General features: G+C 48.8%; 2 protein-coding genes across 8 annotated transcripts in view; one reads left to right on the plus strand and one right to left on the minus strand.

The window, feature by feature from the left end:
• Window positions 1-1,649: 1,649 nt before the first annotated feature.
• Window positions 1,650-15,898, minus strand: PLEKHB1 (pleckstrin homology domain containing B1). Of its 7 annotated transcripts, none has more exons than XM_088791581.1 (9): window positions 15,866-15,898; window positions 13,346-13,421; window positions 12,082-12,234; window positions 11,375-11,477; window positions 10,233-10,272; window positions 8,262-8,297; window positions 7,437-7,541; window positions 3,577-3,676; window positions 1,650-2,999 (listed from the first exon to the last, which is right to left on the minus strand). In XM_088791581.1, exons 1-9 carry the CDS (start codon window positions 15,881-15,883, stop codon window positions 2,863-2,865), a joined length of 768 nt encoding a protein of 255 aa, XP_088647707.1. In that variant the 5' UTR covers window positions 15,884-15,898; the 3' UTR covers window positions 1,650-2,862. The 7 variants fall into 7 exon arrangements, with proteins under 7 accessions (XP_088647707.1, XP_088647708.1, XP_088647709.1 ...); XM_088791582.1 differs by lacking the exon at window positions 15,866-15,898 and adding an exon at window positions 14,667-14,824; XM_088791583.1 differs by lacking the exon at window positions 15,866-15,898 and adding an exon at window positions 13,570-13,592.
• The window catches only part of FAM168A (family with sequence similarity 168 member A), a 189,763-nt gene continuing 166,540 nt past the window's right edge, over window positions 3,072-26,294 (plus strand). The window contains exons 1-2 of the mRNA XM_074335805.2: window positions 3,072-3,093; window positions 17,841-17,899. The gene's annotated coding sequence lies outside the window, so the exon portion shown is untranslated. The remainder of the gene's footprint in view (window positions 3,094-17,840; window positions 17,900-26,294) is intronic.

Raw genomic sequence — 26,294 nt, forward strand, 5'->3', positions numbered from 1 at the left:
TACTTAATATTGTCTTTTACACTTTTAGCCATTTAGTTGGGTGTGTAGTGATAACACATTTTAACTCAAAACCTTGTAAAAACGTTGTGCTGACCAAACAAAACAATGTATGGGCCAGATGTGGTCCATGGGGCAACTCCACATTAGACTGTTGTCTGTGAGGATTGTTTCTCTTAAAGTGTGTGTGTGTGAGAGAGAGAGAGAGGGAGAGAGAAGAGAATAATTTTATAATTGTCTCCTGGACAGCTGGAAGATTAAAAATTCATGCAGCAATCCTATTAATGGAGAGATTTTGAAGCAAACTGCATTTGGATCATCCATTTGCATCCCTCTTGCCCTATTCAGTGGTGAGTGGAAAAAACCGTGGTGTCATCGGGACTGTGATAAATGGCAGCGCTGAGGCTGTAGGGGCACAAAGAAAGGAGCCCTTAACCCAGCTGTGGGAGGTTCCCTGTACCCGGCCCCGTTCACCACCCCTTCTCACTGTGCACACTGCTGTGATACCAGATTGTTTTCTGAACTTCATACTGCTCTCAGAACCAAGTGTTCTAAGGCCTTTGCTCATGCCATTTCTTCCATCTGTTCTTTCTGTGTAGAAAGCTGTCCCTTCTCTGCTTGGCAAACTCCTACCCATCCCTAAAGGTTCACCCTACATTTCCACTTCCTCTCCCACAGCTTCCCCGGTTCCCTTGGCTGAGTTGGAACCTGCTCCTCAGAGCTCCCCGTGCCATGTTCGTCTCTTACCTCATTGAATCATTGCTGTGTGTATATGTCTCCCTCTAAGTTGGTGTCTGAGAATATGGCTGAGGTGGACATCTGATATTTTTGCCTCCAGTTCATATCTATTCATCTTACTTTTGGAACAGTGCCCTAAATTTCCTTTGGGACACCGTCCCATCCCTGCTCCAAGCCCTGTTGTAGACTATCTTTTCCAGATCATGGTAGATTCAGGGATGCCTAATGCAGGCTAATGTACTGATACCAGTCCCAGGACTTTTAGTCAAACTGTTAGAGAAACTCTCTTGGCCTGACTTGAATCCCAGAGGACATTAGTCTGGAGCTGCTGAATATCACTGCAGCCTCTGAATGAACTAGCCCAGTGGCTATAAACATGGAAACAAAGTCTAAGTGACACATTTTGAGTCCCTGGACCAAGTAATTTCTGGACTTACCAGTTAGCGTGGCCCAATGTTTTCCCTTTGACTTGAATCGGTTTGAGCAGTGGGCTTCTGTCACTTGCAGCCTCAAAAAGCCTGATGCAAGCTGGTTGTGTTTCCCTCCCTAGCCACCTGGTCTCCATGAGACCAACTCACTGACTCAACTCTAGGAGGATGGAAACCTACTGGAAAAGACCCCAGCACCACAGAACTCAGAAAGCAGGTAGGGCATGGGTCACCCATAAGCTCAGATGACAGGGACCCTGGTCCAGCCTCTCAAGCCTTTAGGAATGGGCAACTTCAACTTGCTACCCCGTGGGTAGGGAACGCAAGATGCAGAAAGGTTAAGTGATTTGCCCCAAATTGCCCCGCTAACATACGTCACCAGTTCTACCTGACGTCAGAACACTCTTCTCACTACTAGAGAAGGCACAAGTAGGAGCAGAGTCATGGAGTTGTCCCAGAGAGAACAAACAGAGCCAGAGCCAGGGCTAGAACCAACCACACCTTTATTAGTTTCTGCAGCAGGGCCACTAGAGCCCCTTTCTACAGGGGAATGTTAGCAGGCTACGCTGGCTACTTGGGTAAGAATGTTAACATTTCTATGGTGATTAGGACAGGATGGGGGAGGAGACGAAGGGGACCAAATGGGGACTGCTGGGCCACCCGCCGGGACACACATGTGGGTGGGGCCTCCTGGGGCTGAGACAAAGGTGGATGAGGACCCAGAAGTGAACACTGCCATCTACCCCCGAGTGAAGGAGACACAGCCTGAGATGGTGACAGTCACACTATTGGACAGAGGTCCAAGCTTCTGGGGAGTAGAAGTGCATTTCCCAATGGAGGCACCTTCCTAGGGATGGGGGTCCCAAATAGGTCTCACCTGCCCCCCTCCAAGCAAGGGGACCCCAGGTTCAGCTTACTTGCTGCCCCACGCACCCTGACATGGGAAATAGATGCTCTCTGACCACTGAAGGAATGGGACCCAGTAAGCTAGTAGTGGGAAGGATGGGGCTAAACTCGGGGAGTGTTTTGGGTTTGGGCATGTGTCAGTATTAACAAAAACAGGCAATATATCCATTATAGGTGCAATCCTGAAACTTCCCTCCAAAAAAACCTCACATCACCTCCTTACCCAGCAAGCTTCCTAGCCTGGAGGGGCATCATGATCTGATCCACTGTCCCAACCCCAGCCCAAATGAACTCCTTTTAAGTTCTTTGGACATGCCATGATGGTCATGGCTCTGCACTCTTGCTCCTAGCCTACCTTCCTCACTCTCTGCCCTCATTCCGTCAAAGGACTGATAACTCCGCCTTGTCAAGTGTTTACCCGTTTTCCCCCACCAAGCCTGGAGCCACCTGAGGGAAGAACTTGAATCGTGTGTCTCTAGAGCCTGGGGAACTTGAAGCCACATGAGTTGTGTTTTCTGTGTCCTGATGTGTATTGGGGAAACATATCCATATGTGTCTATTACGGATTTCTGGGGCGTCTGGCGGTAGATACAAGGATTTTGAGTTAAGTGTGTGCCTGGGATGATAGCTTCTTCCAGTTTTGGGGTGAGGGTGTGGGGAGTAAGAGGGATGGTCCAAGTTCAGAAGGGGTTAATGGAGAGGAAAGGCAGGTCTTGGATGTTGGAGGGTGGGGTCAAAGAGGAAAAAAGGTCTGTCGTTCTATGCGCAGGGTCCACTCGCCGAGTCTCAGGACTCAGAACCAGCAGGGCGACCACATGAGCGAGCCCAACGCTGCGCCCGTGGCGGCCCCTGCGAGCATGCCCATGGCCAGCGGGGCGCCGGCGCTGTAGCAGGGATCCTCCCGCACTACCACGTGCGTCACGCCAGGGCCTGCGGAGAGAGCCAGTGAGACCCACGGACGTCAGAGGAGGGAGCAGAGCGATCTTCATTCCCCTCCTCCCGCTTGACTCCAGCCCAACCCAAGGTAAGGCGCTGAGCCCACTCTCCTGTTCCCCAGCCGGAGAAACTAAGGCCTTAACGCAGGAAGGACGTGAGCCCCGTCCCCACGGCTTCCAGGCCTTGGACCCGCTACGGATGTTGTGGGATCGTGGTGGGCTAGGGTGGAAAGGCGAGGAATTCCCGGGATCTCTAAGAACCTCCAGACCACACCTGAAGCGGTAGGAGGCGCCTGTTCCTGCCTTAGCCACCAGGGGTCGCTACCAGCCCAGGAACGGGTATTGATGGAGGCAGAAAAGGGGCGGGCCTGAGGAGGTGAGGTCAGCTTTGGAATGTGGAGGGGCTCTGGTCCAGATCTATTCCGAGTCTCGGGATGGGTAGGGCCTTGCAGAGGGTCCTGCCTGGGAAAATCCGTGGTCATTAAAAGGGTGGGGCCTGGTCCCCACGGATGGACCATGGGCGTGGCCTGGCGCTGGATCGAGACAGAGGGCGGAGCGGGCCTGAGATTTACCTGCGTAGGGTGGTCCATAGTAGCTGCGGACATATGTGGCCTCATGCGCGTTGGGCGACACCACCTCATAGTAGTCCTGGTACGGGCTGTAGACACGCACCTGGGGAGCCCTGCAGGGTTAGCGGCCCAGGAACTCCCTGGCCCGGGTTTGATCCCCTACCCACCACACCCAGCTCAAGTCCCTCTAGGCCCACAGAGACGCCTCCCCAACTTTAGATGTTGGTCCCCAGGCACCAGCAAGCTCCTGGAGAAAGGCCCTGCCTCCCGACAAGGTCCATGATCCTTGTCCTCTAAAGCTTCGGCCCCTGTTATCCAGCTCCCCGTGATGCCATTTTCCTGCCATGGCCTCCCTACCTAGCACTCCCCTGATCAAAAATTCTCCATGGCTCCCAACTTCCCTTCATAGACAGTCTAATATGTGCTAGCATCTCTCCAGTGGTTCCACTTGGAAAACCCAATGGATCTCTCTACTCTCCTAGTCACGGGGAGGGAGACCTGGCCAAGCCCCAGGCCCAGGAAATAAAAAGGGGTTGGGGAAGAAGGACAGGATAGGAAGGGCAGGGGAGGGAAGTAACTAAAGTAGTATTATCGAGCAGCCACCATGTACCAGGTCCTGAGGGAGGTGTTCACGTTGTTACTGCCTCTACTCCTTACAACACACATTATTATCTCCACATTGCCACAGAGCTGGGGAATGGAGGCTCAGAGAATAATCGCCAGTGTTCTCTCTGGGAGGGAAGAATATACTCCCTGTCCCCTTCCCTCACCCAGTAGATTTTTACCAACCCCTCAAAGCCTAACTCAAAAGTCGTGCACTCCAGGAAGCCCTTCTGGGCTCAGAAAGAATCTTTCTTCCTGAGTTCTCTTTGGACTATGCTTGTGCCTGCCTCTTATTCCTTCCTATCCTTCCTCTTGGCCTTTCCTGCCTGCACCCCAAATGTGAGCTACCTATAGGCAAGGACTCTGATTCATTTGTGTCACAAGTAGGGCCTAGTGAATAACAAGAACCAATGAATGAAATGGAAGCTCCTAATCCAAGCCCTTCATTTTATCCACAGGATCCCTTATCTCATGGCTCCTTCTTAGCCCCCTTCCATCCTCTATTTCTCCTTAACTGGGCTTCACACCTAAATGGTCCAACTCCCCTTAGAAGTCCAGGTGTCTTAAACTCCACCCATCTCAAAGTGATGTCATCCTCCTTCCATCCCCTAAACCCTGTTCTTCTGTAAGTGCTTTTCACTAAATGCCACCACCATGCACTCAAATGAAGTCATCGGGTCTCCATCCTCGTCTTCACACACTCATCTTCCACGTCACATTAGCAATCACGTCTCATGGTTTACCTTCTAAATATGCTCTTCTGTCCGTCCTCTTGGCCAATGCCAAGAGAACAAGCCATTGGTTTTGGCAACTTGGAAGCTGTGGGTGACCTTGAAAAAACATTTTTCGGAGGTGATTGGGGGAAGCAGCCAGACGATGAGCAGTTAAAGAATGGTTGAGAAGTCAGGGATGGAACCAACACGTCATGACATCTCTTTCAAGAAGTATGGCTATCAAGGGGAATTCTCCAAGCACACCTTGTGATTTCAACTCTCCGTGCCATTTTCCTTCAATGGGGCTGCCTTTCTTACCTTTTCTTATTCAACCACCTAACTTGTATTTCAGCTTCAGCTCAAGTATCACTCTCCCTGAACCTCAGGTTCTGTTGGGGTCCCCTCTGGGCACCCATCGCCCTTAGACTTCCTTCATCACAGCACAGCACCAGTCACTCTGTAGTATCATCGTTTGTGCCCCTGTGAGTGTGTACCTCTCTCATCCTTCTTGGAGACACACCTATCACCACCACCAAGGGCAGGGACTAGGTCTAATCAGGTCTGACTGGAACACAGTAGGTGCCTAATTATTGAATTTATCTTAAGTGCATCAAATACAGGGCCAGACTGGAACTAAGATCATCCAACTCTAAGTCCGGTTTCAAGTTGGGGACAATGACAGTACAGCAATGCAGGAGGCTCAGACAAACAATGCTCAGTCTCAAGTGACTTCCCTCATGGTGCTGCTCCCCCAAGGGAGATCCAATAGGGCTTCCTGGTGGGGGTGGCCAGGATCTGAGCTCAAACCTAGAAGGGGCTAGAGAGATCTAAGCACCAGATCCCCAACTTCATGGGTAGGGAAGTGGCGGTCCAGAGCCTACACCTGCTCTGCAGCTGCACCGTGAGCCACTGGCCCTGTCAGGCCCTGGAAAGAATGGAAAACAATCATAGCCCTATGGGGCACCTGTTTCTACCCGCCAGGCCTGAGAGGCCCAGAGGTAAAGTCATGTGGGTCACCTGGCAACGGGGCAAAAGATCCCCAGAGACCTCATGGACAGAACCTAAGGCCTTGATCCCTGATCCTCTCCACAGGCCCAGCCCCTTTTGTAAGTGAGGACAGGGTCATCCAATCATGAAATCGCATGCACATAAATCCCTTCCTTCAGAAAAGCTGTTGTGTATTTATTATAAGATTTAAAAGGTTTATCGCCTTTAAATTCCTATTTTTAGGAATCCTCACTTTAAACAAACTTATATCCTAGTTTGGGCTTGGGGGTGTTCCTCACAATGCTGGGCTGGGGTTCCAGCCCTGCCACCGATGAATTAAGTGACCCTGGTCAAGTGATGCCCTCTGAGAGCTTTGGTTTTCTCATCTGTAAATAGGGACAGTCATTCCTACACTGCCCACTCCCAAGGCACAGCGATAATCCAGCAGAGCCACGTCTAAGCAACTGCGTGGCGCTAACACTTCTGGGCTCCGTGGTTCTCGCACATCAGGAGCACCAGAGAAATGTTTTAAACCACAGCTTTCCGAGGCCGCACCCCAGACCTATGAAATTAGAGCGTCGAGACGTAGGATCTGAATATTGGTATATTTTTTTAAGCCCTTAAAGCATTCTAAGGCACAGCCACACTGAGCGCCACTGTGCTAGAAAAGGAGCTCACGGTTACTCTAAGACCACGGATACTCTAAGGCAAGCCCCCCACTGTGCTCATCCCATGCCCGGCTGAGCACTGGGGACAGAAGAGGATTCACCCCAAATCCTGCTTTCCAGAAACACTGGGCAGGGAGGTGGGCAGGGAGACAGACATGGATTAAATTATAATGTGCAGTAGTGATGCCATAACAGAGGTTTTTCACTCCTCCCTCCCTCTTTCTTCATTCACTTGTTTGAGGCTTACTTGTGTCCAACCCTCAGGCACAAGGAATAATGAGGGTCAAAACAGAGAGTTCCCATCCCTCACTGACCTCCTGCTGTATACCCAGCACTGCCAGGCTCCATAGGGAAAGAGCTGATCAGGCCCGGTCCTTGCCTTGGAGGACGTTCCAGATCTCATGGGAGAATCGAGACAGAAATAAACAGATTTGAAACCAGGCAAAAGGAAGACAGTGCTAAGCATTGGTGCCGTGGGCAGTGGGAGGGCGTGATGATGCCTGGAGGTCGGGAGGTCCTCCCTGAGGAGATGGCAACCTTTGAGGTGGGTCTTACAGGATAAGCATTAGTTCGTCAGGTGAATACAGAAACTAAGCATCTTCACAGCAGAGAGAACAGCATATGCCAAGGCTGGGAAGAGGGAAAGGTCTGGAGCAGCTAGGACAGAGGTACAGTGGAGCAGCTGAAGCCCAGGGGCTGAGGAGCCTGTGGTAGGTGAGACTGGCCCAGGCCACGTCCCGGAGGCCTTGAAAGCAGGGCTGCGGTTGGGGTCCCATGGGTGACAGGGAGCCATGGAATGTTTGTGAGCAGGGGAGCAATGTAACCTAGCCCAGTTTTGGAGGCACATCCTGGTGGCCAGAATGGAGGCAGGGAGGGCTGAGCCAGCACTTACCCAAATCCGCCTCTCAACCTTACAGGGGGTCCACGAGCTGGTCACACACCTGACCTTGGGGCAAACCCGGCGACTCCTGGGAGGGACGGTGGCTCCTTCTGGGGCCTGCTCAAGCCACAGAAACCCAAGGGGAAGGGAGGAAGGTGTCAGAGGCCCCCTACATCTGGAGAGACTCAGCACTCTTACCAGGCCCTACCAGAGCCTCTGCCAGCTGGGCAGGGGATGGGGATGCCCTCTTCCTCCTTAGCCCAAGGCAATGGGGGGAGACTGCGGAGGGGGTGGCTTTGCCGAAGTTACACAAAGAAGAAGTATCAGTAGTGTGTCTCCAGAATTAGCTCACCTCTCCCTGCTTCAGGCTGCTGAGGCTCCCAGGCTCCAGGGAGGACAGATCTGCCCTCCCACCCACCTGCCCCCTGTACTGGCCCCCCAGCTTTGACCCTGGCTGAGCCCCTGCCCTGTGTTCCCTGGAACAGCTGGGCTCAGGGGCTCCTCCTGGAGCCTTCCTGCAGAATAGGATAGAAACCTGAAGGCTGGGGAGGGACAAAGTGCGGGTCACTCCTACATAGGCACAGGATCGAAAGAAGCCCACACACAGGCATGGACACTCAGAAACAGGCAGACACTGTACAAGAAAACAGAGGCACAAAGACACCCTGCTCAAGCAAGCCCTGGATGCTCAGGCGTGTGTGTGTGCAGAGCAGTGGGAGGTAGCGTAGAGGGTCAGAGCAGAGAGACGTGGTAAGCACAGCAGCAGGAGAGCGGACAGGCAGAGAAGGGATAAGGCAGCTTCATAGAGTCACAGAGCGCAGAACGGTCAGTCCTCACCTTCCTTCTTCCTCTCTTGGGTGGGGCTGATTTGCCCTGCATAAGGGGGATTTAGAGCTCAGAGCCAGCTGAGCCCAACCAGATGTCCCTCCATCCTGCTGACCGCTGCCCCCACCTCCTCACTCCCAGCTCCTCTAATCCAGCCTCCACCCAGAAGCCTGAGTCTGCTCCCCGAAGTCCGACCGCGGCTCTCCCTGCTTAATGCCTGTCACTGCTCCCCACAACCCTCAGGAGAAAGTGCAGTCCCTTCAACTGGACTTCAAGGCCCTTTGTGACGTGGTGCCTCAGAGGTCATCTCTCCCATTTCTTTCCCTCCATGCGTTACCCTCCAGCCAGGCTGGACTCCTGGCCCTTAGATATACACGTGTGCACATACACATGTGCCCGGGTCACTTCCCTGCCTCTGCTCATACAGTTCCTGCTGCAGATAATGCCCTCCCCTCAAAACCTCACGCTGACCTAGGTTCCAATACAGGCTCTTCCACTGATGTAAGACTATGAGACGGGACAAGTCACTTCCCCTCTGAACCTCAGCTTCCCTCTCTGTAAAATGGGACTGCAAACATCAACCCCCTGCCAGGGTTGTTGGAAGATTAAATGATATAACCGATGCCAGATGCTCAGCACTGCGCGCAGCTCTCAGCAAGTAGATGCCCGAGGGAGTTTCTAAATGCCTCCCAGGCTTCCCTGCTACTTCCCAGCACACTCTCTCTAGCTGAGAAGGGCTCCACTGTGCCACAGATAGATGAGTAAGCATGGGACCTGGAGTTGGGCAGATAAGGGTCAAGGCCAAGCTGCACCACCACGAGCTGGGGGCTTTGGGCAGCTCCTCCACCAATCAGTCTCTATTGACTCTACCTCGTAAATAGGTCTTATCCTCCTCAGCTTGTTTCTGCCAGCAAGGCCTTAGTCCAGATCTCCAGTCAGTCACCTGGACACTTCCCAGCCTTCTAACTGGTCTCTGGGCATCCACTTTTACCCTCTACAACCCATTCCCTACCTACCAGGCAGACTATCTTTTTAAAAATACAGACCTGGTCTGATCTGTTTATGCCACCCTTCTGCTTAGCAGCTTTCAAGGACTGGTGCTCTTAGCAGAACAGACATCCTTAACACAGGCCACAATGCCTGGCCCTGCCAACCCCCTTCCTCATGCCTTCCCTCTCCCTGAGCTCCAGCCGCCCCAGCCTTCCTTCTGTTCTTCAACTTGCGGGAGTCTCAACCCTTCTCAGGGCCTTTGCACATGCAGTTCCCTCTGCCTGGAAAGCTGCTCCCTTGACGCCACTCCACACCTTTTACCCAGCCTATTTCTACTTATCCTTCAGGTCTCATTTTAAGCCTGTCTGAACTCCTACCTGGACCAGGCCACCACGGTGGTCCCACACGGAATGCACAGTGCGTGTCTCTGTCAGAGCAGTTACCACCATTGCAATGGAATCATTCACTGTGTAATTAGTTGCTTCATGTCTGGCTCCTCAATAGGCTGAGTCCAGGAGGGCAGGGCCCACATCTCTTTAGTTCATCTCTGTGCCTTTGGCACAGTGCCTGGCACATAGTAGGAATTCAGTAAATATTTGCTGTGTACATGAAGGAAGCTCAGTCTTATATCTGCAGGGAGGGAGCAATAATCCCAACCTCACAGGACTGTCATGAGGTGTAGCTGGAATTGCACCTGCACCACACCTGGCACATAATAGTTGCTCGATAAAAGAACACTTCCTTTCCCTAGCTCACATGCCACTCCCTTAAACAAGCCTTCTTGGAGGCCTTTCTCTCCCACCTCCGAGCACCAATAGGCTGTCTTCTGTCCTTTTCTGCTTAGGACTCAGGGCCTCCGAGTCTGCACAAGTCTATTCACTCACATATATATGGGAATCGAGAACTCTGAGCAGGCGGAGACCGAGTCTGAGTCACCCATGATTCCATGGCAGGTAGGGGTGGGGAGGAGAGAGGGAGGGAATGGAGGCTCACCGGGGTGTTGTTCGCCTCCAGTAGCGCCGTCTTCCAAGCTCTGTAAAACAAATCCCACCAGACCATGAGGAGGGAGTCTAGGAAAAGGGAAATGGGCTCTACATTTTAGACATCCCTTCCCCCACCCAGCCCCTAGCCCCAGTCTCTTGTGAAGGGGGAGATCTCAAATACATAAAAGTGACCCCCTCCCTACCCCAGTCACATGGACGGAGCCCTCAGTTGAGCTAGAACCTAATTCAGTCTTGGTCCATAGTCCTTAAGCCTCCAGAAGGTCCAGTTTCCCCATTTAGACAATAGACAGCTGGGCTGGGGGGTCTCTTAGGGGCCTTCAGATTCTGATACGTGTGGGCTGGTTCTTTAGCGGCAGCCCCCCTCCACATCCCAAACCTACAAACAGTTCCCCAACGCTCTGACCCCAGAACCCTGGAAGGGCCCAGTGGACACGGGACAATTGGGCCTTTGTTGGTTGCCATGGCATCTAACTGGGGTGCACAAGGCGGCTCTGTGTTTTGTCTACCCAGAGCTCAGCTTCCCCCACTCCTACACACCCCATCTCTTTCACTCTCCTACAACCCGAAGGCCAACTGATCTCCCGCCAGAGGGTAGGAAGGGAAAGAATGTGAGTGAGCAGCCGGTGCCTGAGGAAGACACCCAGATCGCAGGGTGGGTCTGCGTCTGACCGGGGCTTGCCCCTGCTGCACGGCTGGCTGCCTCAGTTAGGTACGTCAGGGTCTGCCCTTCAGATCAGTTGCCCACCAGGGCATCTTCTCAGAAGCGAGTGAGAAGGAGGGGCCACTGAGGATGCCACGGGGCTCTGTTCCTTTGTATCAGCCCCAAGCAAGGGCTCACCTCAGAGGCTGCTAAATACGCGACTCTGGATGGTCAGGGGCCACACACCCGAAGCAGGTATGCACACTCCTGCCCCAGCAGTCCTGAGTGCATCACAGACCAGGTGAGGAGTTTACTGGGTACCATCCCAATCACCATGAGCCCATCAAATCCACTCTGGCCAGCTTCCACCAAGCTGACTGGTCTCTGCCCCCTCTTTCTAACCTCAGTGGGTACCAGAAGGCCCAATGAAGGGGAAGTGTCTAGTCACATTCCCCAAGATCCCATCCCGTCCTTTTCTGGGAGTGACTCACATGGCGTCGTCCTTGGTCTCCGCGTACAGATGCAGTCGGGAGCCTTCCCGTAGGTACACGGTCAGCAGGCCATCTCGGCTCCGGCCCTCTGGGGGCTGCACATCTGAAGGCAGACACACAGATAAGGGGTTTCTATAGGGCACAAGCCCCAGATACCCCCGAAAAACCAGGAACAAGAATAGGAACTGACTTCCCTGGGTTCTCTTTATTGGCCACTTCCAACCGCCTCTGATCCCACACACGATCTTTGGGATTCTGCTCTACTCTTTAGAGCCTGTCAACCCTTCCACATTGCCTGCTTCCCTAGTTAAGTCCATCTAGCTCTCAGTAACCCTGTTATAATTGGGACCTGAGCCTGGATTGAGGTTTGCTGTGTGACTCTGGGCCAGTCACTTAACTTCTCTGAGCCTCCTTATTTCCTTTCATCTTTACCCAGTTCCTAGCACGTAGAGGGCAGGAACTGTGTCTGCCTCACCTCTGTGACGCCAGCATAGAACCTGGGCCCAGCACAGGGTAGGAACTCAATAAGGAACTGATTTCTTAATTCACATTCACATGAATTGGAGTTGACAGAGACCCAGAAGCATTATCTGTGGAAACCCTCTGAAAGTTGCAAAGAGCTTTCCAGTGTGAATGTTCCCAAACAGACACAGTGGGAGGGCTATACCCAGAGTCACAGTGCTAGAGAGGAAAAGGCTTCTTCTCACCATGGCACTCTTGACCGATCTTTATGTTGCGAACATTGGAGCGGATCAGCACGCGGTCTTCCTCGTCCTGCGCAGTCTCGTCATGGTAATAGCCCAGGGTCCCATCCAGCCACAGGGCAAACCAGTTCCGCTTCCAGCGGCGGAGGATAGAGCCTGTGGATATTCCAGACCCCCCAGGAAGGCCGATCACAGAGCCTGCTAGGGGACAGGAGCCCAGCGTGGGCTCCCAGAGTCCCCCTATCTCCAAGTCCCATGTAGTAACCACTCTTGTCTATCCCCTGAAATGACAGGAGGTCCTCTTTCTGTCTTGCTCACCCATTGCCTCCCATTGGGCCTAACACATAGTAGGGGCTCCATAAATGAGTTGAATGGTAAATAAATGACCTGATTCCTTCCTTGGGGCCTTCCAAGGCCAAGTCCCAGGTCTCTTCAAAGGCAAAGACCTCTGCTTACCCTGAGTCTCTTATCTATCTTAGCTCTTACATGTGCCTTTTGTGGTGGTCATTTGTGCAGAGTCTGCCTCTTCCACCAGACAGGGGACCCACAGCTGGACCTGGGCTCAGTGTTTGCTGCACTGAGTAAACTGAGAATAAGTCATGAGATGGGGGTGGGCTTCTAGCCCAGGAGAGCTCCCGCTCAGATCATGACTGTGGTCAGAGGTGAGTCTGGAAGCTGAGCCCTGGCTTCAGGGCAAAGACGTAAAACAGCTTCTTAGATTCCAGGAATCCTTATACATTCTAAAGCAGAGAGGCATTTTTTATTTGTCCTGAGCCTTGTGTGGCCAGGCCTGGGCTGGGGTGCTGTGGACACATAGAGGATCAAACCCCTTGAGCCCTTGAAGAGCGCAGTCTTGGGGCCTGTATGGGGGCGGGGGGAGTGAGACCCACTGGTAAAGACGGTTACATTATAGCGATGCTATACCAAGGATATGGATGAGGCTTGGGGGAACAGAGAAGTGAGCCTCTGATCCAGTTCGGTGCTACAGCAGGAGCTGGGGCAGGGGTTAGAGGAAAAATCAGAGAAGGCTCCTCCCAGAAGGGGACATCTGAGCTGGGTCTTGAAGAATAGGTAGTTTACCAAGCAGTCAGGAATAGGAAGGACATTCCAGACACAGGAAAAAGCATGGGCAAAGGAAGGCAGGATAAAAAAGGCCCTGGTTTCTTGGGAGAAGGTTTCCCTGTGGCAGGCCCAACAAGCCACTTCCGTCACTCCTGCCCGTGGACAAGGAACAGAACAGACAAGGGCTTGGCCCGGGGTTACTCACTCTGTCTCCACAGCCAGCCGCCCCTCACCAGGGCCATTTCTTCAGAAGGACTTTCCAGGATAGAGTCCGGCGGGACCTGTCAGAGGAGACACAGGACACACAGGCCTTGTCATCAGTAGTTCCAGAGCAGCTCCCCAGAGAGAAACCCCCAGCCCCATCCTCCCTGCGGGAGCCACTGAGGAAACGTTTAATGGAGTATTAGTAAACAAACAAGGCAAGCCTGCCTGTCTCCTCCCAGTTCTCCGTTCTCAGCTCTAGGCAGATAATGGCAGCGCTGTCCTGTGGTATCAGCAGGGCAGCCAGCGCTGTGCTGGGATGGGGGTGAGGGTCAGGAGCCTGGATTCCAATCTCAGTTCCATAACCTTGGCCAAGTCCCTTCTTCCTGGCCTCTGTTTCTAGATCTGTAGAAGTATGTCTGTGAGACAGGTAGAGGCTGCAGGGAGGGAGGAACTCAGAAAATGTTAGAAACCCTGGAATTTGGAAATGCTGGCAGCGTAGGATATTAGAATCATGGCAATAAACGAGGGACCTTCATAAGGAAAGCCTCCCTCACATTTGAACCCCACCTGAGTCGTTTACACAGTATGTAAAATAATGGGGCAGCAGCAGCTGTCATTGAGTACGACGCCAGGTACATTTTTCAGTGCTTTCATCTATGATCTCATTGAAGCCTCACAACAATCCTTGTTACTCCCAGGAAACTGGGGCCTGGAGAGTCACTTGCACAGATCTGCTTGATGAGTAAGCAGTGGAGCCAGATTCACTCCCAGCAGTCCTGGCTTCTGACCATTACAACAGTGGGAGCTTTAAAAACTCCCCATCCCCAGGTCATACCCCATTAACAATTAAACCAGAATGTCTGGGGGCAGCAGGCAAGCACTGATAGTCTTCAAAGATCGCCAGGTGATTCGATGTGCAGCAAAGTTTGGGAACCACTGTACATACTATACTACGTTGCTTTATCCCCACTGTAACTCTGTTAGATGATAAGGGGTAACTGTTAGATAAGGGGTAACTCTATTACCCCTATTTTACAGATAGATGGACAAACTAAGTGATAGCAAATGAGTTGTCCATGTATGTGATGGAGCTTGGATTGGAATCCAGGCGCCCTCTGTTTCTGACGGCGACTTACTTTCAAGCAGGTGCCTCTCTGCCCCTCCCCCACTTGCTGCGTAGCAAGGGCTGACACACCTGGGCTGGAAGGCCCGGCCTTGTCCCTGCTTCTCTTGCCGCTCCCTCCCCTCTCCGAGCCCTGACACAGGTAAGACAAGAGGTCCAGGTTCAAACTCCCTCTCCAGCCTCCCCTTGATGCACCCACCTGTCTACACCTGTTGCAGGATGCTGTTGCCAAAACGGCCGCTACTTGATGCTGCTGCCACCCAACCCGCTGCGCCTGCGCTTTGTGCGCCCCAGAGCGCCTGGGGCATTTTACTCCCCAGACTGAGCCCGGGGACTTGCTGCCCCTGTGCCCCGCCCTCCGGCCCCGCCTCACCCCCTGGGAGGGGGCGGGGCGTCGAGAGATGTGCTGTCACAAGACCTTCTGGGATTTGTAGTCTGCAGCTCTGGAGCCGAGCAGTAAGCCTCGGCTCCTGGGTGGTAGCCCTGTCCTGACCCGGAGCACCAGTTGAGAGGCCGCACCTGCGATTTTATTTTTCTGTTAAGACATTTGTTCACTCATTTATCATGAAATGCTTTTTCCTAAGAATCCTGAGCTCATTTTCTAGAAAAAAGTAAAGTTGCAAGGAGAAGCCAGGCTCACAGTTTTGCTATGTTTTCTCAATATTCGGTTTGTGCCCTGCACTGCACTGGGTGCTAGTGGAGGGTACAAAGAAACATCCGACAAGGCCCTTCGTCTTTCCTTCCCCAGCTTCCAGTCTGGCAGAAAAGACAACATAAACCCACAATTAGAGCACAGGGTGTGATTTAACAATGGGAAAGAAGAGTCTGACTTTGCCCAAGAGAGTCAGGAAGGCTTCCCAGAGGAGGTTGATACAGGTCTTGAAGGATGAATAGGAAACGTAGGAGAATCATATGCACGCTGATCAAGGAAGTTCAAAAGAGTGTCCAGTATTTCAGTGTGTTTGGGAAGTGGCGCGCAGGAGTGGGGAGGAGGGCGAGGGGAGTGCAGGTGATGCAGCTGCCCGGGTTGTAAGGATAGAACACGAGGGCCCTGGGTGATAGGCTCAAGAGCGTGGACGTTATGACTTAGTGACTGGAGCTTGGGGGTTGGGGTTCCAAGATGAGGAGTGAGGTGGTCCAATGTATGGGTTAGAAAGGCACCTTCTGGACAGTCAAAAATGGATTGAATGGGGCCCAACTGGAGAAAGAAGGCTGTTTCTATACCTACCACCTCAGTCCGCCCATCCAGGGTCAATTCCTTGAATAGCTCAGCCCTACAAACCCCCACCTACACGCAAATCCAGGATGCCATTCAGAGAACAGTTCCCATCCTCTATTTGAAAAGGGCACCCACCCTGCCCTGGACCCTTCCTCCTGTCCCAGAGACCTCTTCCTTACCGGAGCTGCAGGGCTCATGGTTCCTGGGCGGCCAAGGCAGCATTTCCCAGACGGCTCCTGCAGGGGTCATTTCCCTGAGCGCCTTAGAGATAAGGGGATAAGGAAGGTGCTACCAAGTGGAATCCCGAAGGGGGAGGCAAGGATAGGGGGTACACAGGTCCTAGAGAAAGTCATCTTTTCTCTTCGGTCCCTTCTCCAGCCTCCCGACTGATCTTGGCCTCTGACCTTCAGTTCAGGGATAACTGAGGTGGCCTTGGCCTTGCTTCGCTAAAATTCCAGGGACGGGGCGGGGCCGGTCCTCCTCCCTTGGTTGGGGTGGGGCTAAGTCTTCTTTCTGCTGCCCCGCAGGACGGTACTGTCACCTCACCTCAGTCCTGGCTGTGCAGCCTGGCCCTTTAAGCTTCCCTCTCTTGCTGCTGGGTTTCTGTAATCCTGACCTCGAAGCACCACGGCGTTTTGGCCCTTCGTGCAGTGCGTGCCTTGCAGGGTGATTCTCCATGGCCGATCGTATTAGCCACCGAGCTCATCCCTGCGTGCAGCTCCAGGAACCAGCTCTCTCAAACCACGCTGTTTTCGACCCTTGTGCCTTTCTGTCCCTGGAACGTCCCACCCCTACCTTCTCCAGGCTAAATTTTCTGCCCCTACAACAGGACAGAAGGACGAAAGGAAGGGATGGAGAGAGGGAGGGAGGGAGGAAGGGAGGAGAGGGTGGAAGAATCTGGATCCAGCCCCTCTCCCCAGCTCTCCCTGCTTCCCTCCGTGAAGGGCTGTTTGGCTCTGTCTTAGAGGGGTGGGGTGGGGGACCCGTGCAGACAGCTTCTAGATTACATTCTCTGGATTTAGTAACCAGAAGAAAAGGGAAGATTCTCCAGCAGCAGTGTGGAATTCAGGGGGAAGACTTCCCCACCACCCTCCCAAAGAGGGGGCGCTGTGACAAGAAAAAGTGATGCTCTGCAAACTAAAACCGCAGATGCTGCTACAGAATCTAAACGCAGCCCAACCAGGCATATGTCTCTAAAATGTTGATCAATGGTCAATGACCCACTCTGAGACGCTAACAAAGGATGTGGACTGCCCAGGCCAAAATGCACACTTGTCACATTTTGCATATAATTCCTGGGATTCATAGACTCTTGAAGCTTGATTATTACTGTTGAGATTGTTTTTAATTTCCAGAGCTATGTTGATGGGTGGAAAGAGTGTGGACTGCCAAGTGAGAGACACAGAGAGTATAACAGGAATCCCAGCTTCAGCAGTCCTGGCTTTGAGAGATCTTTTTATCAACTAAAATGTATTGAGACCAACAAGCCAACAGTAACTTTCACGGTTCTCTTGTAACTGTGGTACACAGAACCATTGACAGAGAGAAAAGTATTTTGCTGTTTCAAATGTCTCCAGTGGATGAACAGCTCACAAATAATATATTGTTAAGAGAATTCACTACTTACATTTTCTAGACCTTATATATCCTGAGAATAATTAATATTATCTGGTTTTGCTATTATAAAAACATCCTGAAATTTATGTCAAGATGCAATTTGAGCAAAAGTAAAACCACTCATATATAGTTTGTTGTTTTTGTCGTTGTTGTTGTTTTTAATTAAAGTTTATTGGGGTGACAATTGTTAGTAAAGTTACACAGATTTCGGGTGTACAATTCTGTAATACATCATCTATATCTCATATTGTATGTTCACCACCCAGAGTCAGTTCTCCTTCCATCACCGTATATTTGGCCCCATTTATCCTTTTCTAGAACCCTCTCCCCCCTTACATATAGTTTTAAAATAACTTCAGTGAGATATAATTTACATACTCAAAAATTTCTCTTGTAAAGTATACAGTTCAATGTCCTATTATACAAATATTCACAGAGTGTACAACCACCATTACTATCTAATTCCAGAACATTTTTATCACCCCCAAAGAAACTCTATACCCTTTAGCAGTCACTCTCAATCTTCTTTTCTTCCAGACCCTGGCAACCACAAATCTACTTCATCTGTATGGATTTGCCTACTCTGGACATTTCATGTAAGTGAAATCATGCAGTATGTAGCCTTTTGTGTGTGACTTCTTTCATTTAACATGATGTTTTCAAGGTTCATCATGCAACATGCAGAAGCACTTTATTTCTTTTTATTGATGAATACTATCCCATTGAATGGATATACCCTATTTTATTTATTCATTCACCAGTTAATGGACATTTGAGTGGTTTCCACTTTTTAGGTATTATGAATACTGCTATGAACATTTGTGTACAAGCTTTTGTGTAGACATATGTTTTCATTTCTTTTAGGTGTGATATTGCTGGGTTATGTGGTAACTATATGTCTAACATTTTGAGGAACTGCCAAACTATTTTCCAAAGTGACCGCACCATTTTACATTCCCACCAGTAACCTATGAGAGTTCCAATTTTTCCATATCCTTGCCAATCCTTGTTACTGTCTGTCTCTTTTATTATAGTCATCTTTTTTATTCTCGTAGGTGAAAATTGTTATCTCATTGTGGTTTTGAATTTGCGTTTCCCTAATGATCATTGATGTTGAGCATCTTTTCATGTGCTTATTAGCCATTTGTATATCTTCTTTGGAGAAATGTTTTTTCTAATCTTTTCCTTATTTTTAGTTAGATTATTTGTTTTCTATTGTTATGGTATAAAAAGCTTTTTAAAGTAAAAAAATGTAGATGATTCAAAAATAATTTGAAGAAAAAATGAAATGAAATGATGTAAGATCCTTGCAGTGTTTCAGGAGTTTGAGTAGAAGGACTGTGTGAGGCTCAATGAACCCAGGAGGTAACATGCTTCCATTTCCTGGATTGGAGTATCCAGAATAAAACCCAGCCCATGAGGGACAACAGGGGGGACAACACGCTCCTGATGGAAAGCCGTCTCGGAGGGGTTCATCCAGCCTTCCTGGAGCAGGAGTTAGTTTTATGTGTCAGCCTGGCTGGGCTATATACAGTACGCAGTTAGTTAATCAAACGCTGATCTAGGTGTTGCTGTGAAGGTATTTTGTAGATGTGGTTAACCTCTACAATCAGTTGACCTTAAGTAAGGGAGATTATCCTTGATAATCATTCAATTAGTTGAAGGGCCTTAAGTGCAAAACAGATTTCTCTGCGGAAGAAGACTGTATAGTCCGTGGACCGTGGTCTCAGTCCCTGCCTGAGTCCCCAGCCGGCCGGCCTGCCCTACGGATTTCAAACCTGCCAGTCCCCGCAATTACATAAGCCAATTTCTTGAGAGAAATCTCTTTATGTATGTATATATGCCTTGCTGGTTCTGTTTCTCCTGCAAGCCCTGACTAATACAGGGAGGAAGAAGACATCTCCTTGCCATGAACTCCCCATTTGAATCTATTGGAAACACCAGATTTGGGAAAGAAAGAGGAAAGCCTGGCAGCCAAGGAGAGGGTCTGAGGGAAGGGTCTTTGAGACCCTTCTATCTCAGAAGAAATAGCGCCCCCTGCCCAGCTATGGGGGGAGGTGGTGCAAACGCTCCCTGAAAAAGTGCTCCATTTAGATCATCAGAGGCATGAGGACCCATTTCTAGAAACTCAAGTTTAATCACTGTTTCCATATTCTTTGTCTCATATCTGCAATCTGTTGTCTTGAAATGAAGAGGTTTCTTTCAGCCTCCTGCGCTCTTGTTCAATGACCATGTCCTTTTAGTTCAAGAGAAATAATTTGGTTTTGAGAAGAACAAGCGATGCTTTCCAGCTTTTCTCCAAGGTCTTTGACTTGCTCTCTGGAGGTCTTCAGCTCTTTATCACATGCTCATCTTGTCATTTGCTTCGGCACTTTCCTTCTCTTGCTCCAAGTAATGATGGACAGATAATTTCTTCAGAGACTCCATTTCTTTCTCTTGACAAATTTCAGTCACTTCATTTCCTCTCCCTTGAAGATTTTGATCTGTACTTTTTCAGTTGAAGTTTTCTCAGTCTAAAGACTTTTAAGATGATCTGTCATGTTGGCTTTTCTGTTTCCTTTTTTAGCAATGTTGATGTAGAATTGATTTTTTTCTCCATCTTGGATGTTTCATCGCACACTCGACTTTTTAACATCAGTCAGTTTCCTCCTAGCTCTTCTTGTTTGGTAATAAATACTGTCTCTGCCTGCTGATTTCAAGTTTTACTCGTGTTCTCGTCTCCAAGGGAAGCTGTCAGGTCTTTCATCTTCAGCAAACAGTCCTCCAGAGACTTGATCTAGACTCTTCACACATGGCCTGCAGTTCTGTAGGAGTGTCCTGAGTCTTGCTTTTGTTGTGCGTAGAGTTTTAAGTTTGCCTGTTCCACTTATATTTTTCTGGATTTGGTTTTTGCTTTGAGAGACGTATTCTTTCTCATGTTATAAAAAAATGGCTTATCTTCATCTGAATAGTGAGATTTTTCTTTTTCCTAGCTGGCTTGCTATTAAGCATAGATGAACCAAATCATGGGGTTAGACATATCCAGGGTGTTAGGACTTCAGGCCCTTCTTTCATTGCAGGGTGAAACTGACAAGAACTTTAATTGTACTAGAACTGAATTGCTGAGGTGTGTTATACTAGTGCTGAATAATACTAGTGCTGAATTGCTAGGGGTATGTTCCCTGGCTCTTAGCACAGAAAATATTCTTCTTCATTGACTGAAAAATTCTCTCTAAAACCAAGAACACTGTTAACACATATACCATCATGGCATGTGTACCTATCTCCCATTGATGCCCGGGAGAGGGAGACGTGGTCTCACGTTGCCAGGTACTTACTTCTGCATAGAACTCTGCAGTGTCTCCCAACTTCACCAACAGTGCAGATTTATGGCAGGAGGAAGCCCCTTCATGGTACCCGGCCTGCATCGAGCCCCCTCTATTGTTGCCAAGTCCTGCTGGGCCACAGTATGTCATGGAGAACACTGAGTAAGTGTCTACCCGGAGCCAAATCTGCGTCTGGCAACTGGGCAGACCATGCGTAAGGGGCTCAAAGGGGAGAGGACCGATAGGACAGCCTGCTGTCAGATACCCTGAAACCCTCAACTTTGTCTAGGACTCTTTCTTTTTTCTACTTAAACCTCTCCTTCTGGGACCCTGGAGGGCTCGTCCTATTCTCTGTGCACGCCATTCCCTCTGCCTGGAAAGTGCTTCCACTTGCTGCCCACCTGGAGCCAAGGCCCCTCCTTTAGTTACTGGACCTCATCCTCCCTATATCCCCAATGCCCAGGGCAGGGCCTGGCGTAGAATGTGCTCAGTGCACCACAAATGTTCATGGAGAGAATGAATAAATGAATGAACAGACGAATAAGGGACAAAGCCATCATTTGCCATCCCTGCAGATTCTCACGTAATGCTAGCTCTGTTGCCTCAGCAGCTGGTTCCCTTGGGAGAGTTTACAACTCCTTTCAGAACTCAGTGCGAAATGGTGGAGAGAAGGGAAGGTGGTGGCAACTGTGCCTTGGGCTCCTCATTCTCCCTGCCCTTCCCACCCCTGCCACCCCCACTGGGAGACTTTGAACAAGTTGCCTAACCTCTCTGCATGTCCTTTCCTCATCTGTAAATGGGGAGAGCAATGCCTTCCTCACGTGATATTGTTTGGATTCACACACGGGTGGACACACAGCCTGGCAGGTAAGGAGTTCAAAAGATTTTAGTGAACTTCTTGATTCCATTACCCAAGGTATGAGCCACTCTTTCCATGAATTATTTGGTTATTCCATGCCAGTTTAGCAAAAGCATTAAGATCAGAAAATAAAATAGCTGCTATCAACTTAAGAAAAAAAAGAGATAAAACCCTTTTTACTGTTAAGATTGTATGCCTAGGAAACATAAGAGATCAGTAAAAACTACTAGAATTAATAAGAGAATTGGGCAAGGTAACTGTATATAAGATAAACATAAAAAGCAAAAGCTTTAGTTTTTTTAAAGAAAATTTTATATTAAGTTATAAAAAGTAGTTGTGGACTGTCAGCTCCCTTTCCTCTCTTTGTCCCCTCCTCTGGAACCTGAGCCACCGCAGACCTGGCTGGTGTCTCAGCTCTTCAGTGCCTTTTGTAGTTCTTCTCAGCAGGAGCACTCATTGCCAGAAAGCTTGAAGCAAAAAGTGTCCATCTAGGGCAGCCGGTTAGCTCAGTTGGTTAGAGAACGTTGCTGCTAACACCAGGGTTGCTGGTTCGATCCCTGCATGGGCCACTGTGTGCTGTCCCCTCTTTTAAAAAAAAAAGTGTCAATCTTTTGTTGAACTCTTAGAGTGAATACCTACCAACAAAATTAGGGGGAAATTACTATGAAATACTTCCGAATTCACTTAGCAAGAAAAGCATAGAACCTACAAAGAGAAAACCACAAAATCTTATTAAAAGATGTAAAATAAGATTTGAATGAATGAAAAGACATGTCATGTTCTTGGATATAAAGATACAAATTCATAAAAGTGTCAATTCTCCAAAATTTCTATATAAATTTAATTCCAGCTTAAATACTAGTAACAAATTTTCTCCTCCTCCTCCTCCTGTTCCTCCTCCGTCTCTTTCTCCTTCTTTTTCTTCTTTAGGAATTGACAAAGAAAGTATGAAAAGTAAGAACAGAGGAGGAGACTTGCTCTCCAGAAACCAGCACTGACTAAAAAGCTGCTGTAATCAGAGCAATCTATGGCAGACACGGCCAGTTTAGTTCCAACATCCATTTTCCCCCTGATCCTTAGCAGAACCCTAGATTTACATCTAGACACGTAGCCACTTGGAATAAAGACCACATCTCCTAGCCTGTCTTTCAGCTTAGTGCAGTCATGTGAGTAAGTTCTAGCAAATGAGATATAGGCAGAAGTATCCTGTGAAGCTTCAGGAAATGTCCTTAGAGGGAGGGGGACATATCTTTCTTTGTTCCTTTCACCTTCTGTTGGTTGAAAGGCTGGAGCTTGAGCAAGCATCTGGGACCATAAGAGAAAACTATGTGTTGAGGATGGTGGAACAAAAGAGAAGGTTCCTGGTTCCCTGAAACTGTCAAAGGTCAAACTAGCTCTAATTACTTACCTCTGGACTTCATTTGTGTGAAAGGGAAATACACTTTTATTTATTTTAAGCCATTATTACTTTAATTTTTCTGTCACTCACAGGTAAACCTGATTCTAATTGATGTCGAATTTGGTACCTGGAAATAGGGCACTCACTGCAAATGACAGAACCTAGATGCTTAATAATGAGTGCACTTGAGTTGCAGATGGCAAGGACTCAGGCATTGCAGACTGGGAAGCTGTGAGTCTTTGCTGTACAGTAGTAAAACATTTGATCAAAGCCTGGGATGTTAGCCACCTATTACTGTGTGGCAATGCACCCCCAAACTTAATAGGTTAAAACAACAAGCATTTTATTACCTCTCACAATTCTGTTGGTTGACTGTAATCAACTGGGTGGTTCTTCTGTCAGTCTCACAGGCGTCTTTGATGGGTTTCGGTTAGATGGTGGCTGGGGATGGAATACCCAAGATGACCTCACTTGTGTGTGTGGCACTGTGATGGGAGGGCCGAAAGGGCTGCCTCTCTCTCCATGTGGCTTAGCGTGGGCTTTTTTACATGACAGCTGGATCCCAAGTATACAGAAATGAAAGCTGCCAGATCTTCTTAGGGCTTTAAAGTGAGCCACAGGACTGGTTCAGGTTTAAAGGGGAGATTCTACACCAGGATGTGAATACTGGGAGTAGCTAGTGGGTAGACACTAGCTACCTCAACTTGGAGGGTATATCGTGGGCTAACTAAGGTCATAGCAATGCAATGTAGCAATGTGAAATTTAGAATGTTGGTGTTTTCTGGCTCCTTCTTGCTACTTTTAACAAAGTCCTACTAGCGAAAAAGAGATAGAGGAACGCAAACTAGAGCGAGCTACTCTGTACAACTTTGCTAAGGGAGGAACTCTGTTATAACCTATAATTTGGGTTAACTGAGGATCCTGTAATTTTGAGTTTTTCAGAGTTTAAGAAGCCAATTGCATCTGCACTGAAGCACTTATGAGTGGCAACTGCAAAGTGGCAGCCGTAGGAGAAGTTAAGACTAGTGCCCTCTTTAGAAAAGCTGTGAGTCTGTTGCCAAAGAAGGATGGCGCTTTCCCACCCAAGCCTTTTGTTTCAGACAGCCTGAAGAGAGCCATCATCCAGCTGGGGAAGTGACCAGTAAGTAGGAGATCAGAGTCTTTATGCTTGAAAACCTATCTAGAGAAGATCTTGGGATATGGCCACTCACATTGGAACCGACCAGAACCAAATAGATCAAAGGCCTACTAAATTTGTAAAGGAATTGTGTTATCAAATGTAACCCCTAAACCCAGCCTGCAAAAGCCTGTGATTGTTTAACCCTCAAAACAATCACTGGGCCCTTGAACCTGCACCAGCAGGAAGTAGACGTGGATGACTTCCTCCTGGAAGGTTCGTGTGGCAGAGTAGGGACCTGAATCAATATGAGATCGTGCCAGCCATGGTCAGGGGGCTTGGACTTAGTGGGTTTGGAAGTAGGACCATCCTCTTTGAATTGAATTAGACTCCAGGGTTTTCGGACAATTCTGGCTTGGGGAGCAAGAGAGATATGCCAAAAACCCTGCTAAGAAAGAGAGCAATGTCACCCTTTTTGTACCCCAACTGGATCAAGCCAGTTCTGTGTGGTGGCAGGACTCCTTAGTGAAGTTCTGATTGTAAGTAAGCAATATTGCCTAATAATGTATAACTTGTGTTTGTGAATAATCGATTGTTATTAACTTAATAATGTATTTTGTAGGTGACTAATAATCAGCCTTTGGTTATATGTGTATGTAAAAATGAGTCTATGGAATTGCAAGATCCTCCATATTTAGATCTGTGTGCTGGTCATCAGGAGACCCTAACGGGCCACCCAGTAGGCTGAGACCATACTTGGAGGATCCACGAGCACAGCACAACATAGCTCAGAGGCCACCATCCCAGGAAGCCCTCCCTGAACCCCCAGACTGATCCTTGAGCTTCCTCCATTCTCCCACAGTCAAGGGATTCCCTCTATTATATCACAGAGTTTAATGTCACATCCCGGTCCTCTTTAATCTTCTTTGTTCAGTTCACACATATTTATTGAGCCCTTGTTATGGACCAGACATTGTGCTATGTCGAGGAGATCTATTAATGAAAAGACAAAGTCCTTACATTCTGGAAGGAAGAGAGAGGAAAAATACAAGAAAACTAATAAACAAGGTAATATGATAAATACCAAAGGAAATAGTGTGTTGTAATAGAAATGATGGTGTAGGCAGCAGGGGGAGTGATGGTCAGAGAAGTCCTTCTAGAGGACTTCTAAGTTATAACAATGCCTAAGTTATAACATGAAAGAGGAAAAGGAGCCAAACCCCAAGAGGAAGAGCAACCCAAGCTGAAGAAATGGCGGGTGCAAAGGCCCTGGGGCAGGGAAGAACCTGTTTTATTTGAGAGCACAGAAGCTGTGTCTTAGTAAAAAAGAAAGGGGGATTGGTACGAGACTACAAAGAGGAAGACAGGAGCAAACATATGCTGAGTTTTTGACAAAGAAATGATGTGATATGGTTTATATTTTTAAAAGCTCACTCTGCCTGCTGGGTGAAGAATGGCTTCACATGGGACAAGAGTAGAGCAGGGAGACTAGTTAGGAGTCCATGATAGGCAGGAGATGGAGATGGAAATGAGTTGGAAAGGAGAGGTAGCAATAGAAATGGTGAGAAATGGATAGATTATACATGCATTTTGGAGATTTTACTAACTTCCGGATACACTGAATGTAGACCCTGAGGGAAAGGGAAAATTTAGGAAAGGCTCTCAGGTTTCTAGCTTGAAGTGGAGGCATTTGCATAAATGTATGAATTTTTATGTGTTATATATATTTGCACATATTTATTTGTTTAAATATGTACAAAATATTTTTTTTTTTTAAAACAAACTTTTATTTAAGTGTGTTTTTCCAGGACCCATCAGCTCTAAGTCAAGTAGTTGTTTCAATCCAATTGTGGAGGGTGCAGCTCACAGTGGCCCATGTGAGGATCAAACTGGCAACCTTGTTGTTAAGAGCACTGCGCTCTAACCAACTGAGCTAACCGACCAACCCTACAAAATATTTCTTGAAGGCTGTATAAGAAATTCCATAGAAGGTGTGGTAGTTTATAAAAGATGGCCACAAGTTCTTCCCAATCCCTGTATGCATGGCCTTTTGCAATAAGACTTTGGCGATCCTCCCTTCAAGAGGTGGAGTCTGTTTTCCCCACTCTCTCAGATGTCTAGTCAGGTAACCTGCTTTGACCAATAGAATGCAACTGAAATGATAGGCATTAAGAATCCTTGCAGCTTCCATCCTTTCCCCTTTACTGCCCTGAGACCACCATGTGAAAACGCCTCCTTGATAATGAGAGGTGACAGAAGAGAGAGAGGCCCAGCAGGCAGGCAGCCCCTAATAGCCACAGATGTGAATGAG

This window comes from Rhinolophus sinicus, chromosome 14 (assembly GCF_057876585.1).
Source record: "Rhinolophus sinicus isolate RSI-liver-muscle chromosome 14, RSI-T2T, whole genome shotgun sequence".
NCBI classification, from domain to species: Eukaryota; Metazoa; Chordata; class Mammalia; order Chiroptera; family Rhinolophidae; genus Rhinolophus; species Rhinolophus sinicus.

Excerpts from the sequence above, each read along its gene's own strand:
- PLEKHB1 (XM_088791581.1), bottom strand. Across the intron at positions 11,478-12,081 it reads GATCGGTCAAGAGTGCCATG|ATGTGCAGCCCCCAGAGGGC; the intron begins GTGAGAAGAAGC and ends GTCTGCCTTCAG. Across the intron at positions 8,298-10,232 it reads TGGAGGCGAACAACACCCCG|GGCAAATCAGCCCCACCCAA; the intron begins GTGAGCCTCCAT and ends CCCCTTATGCAG.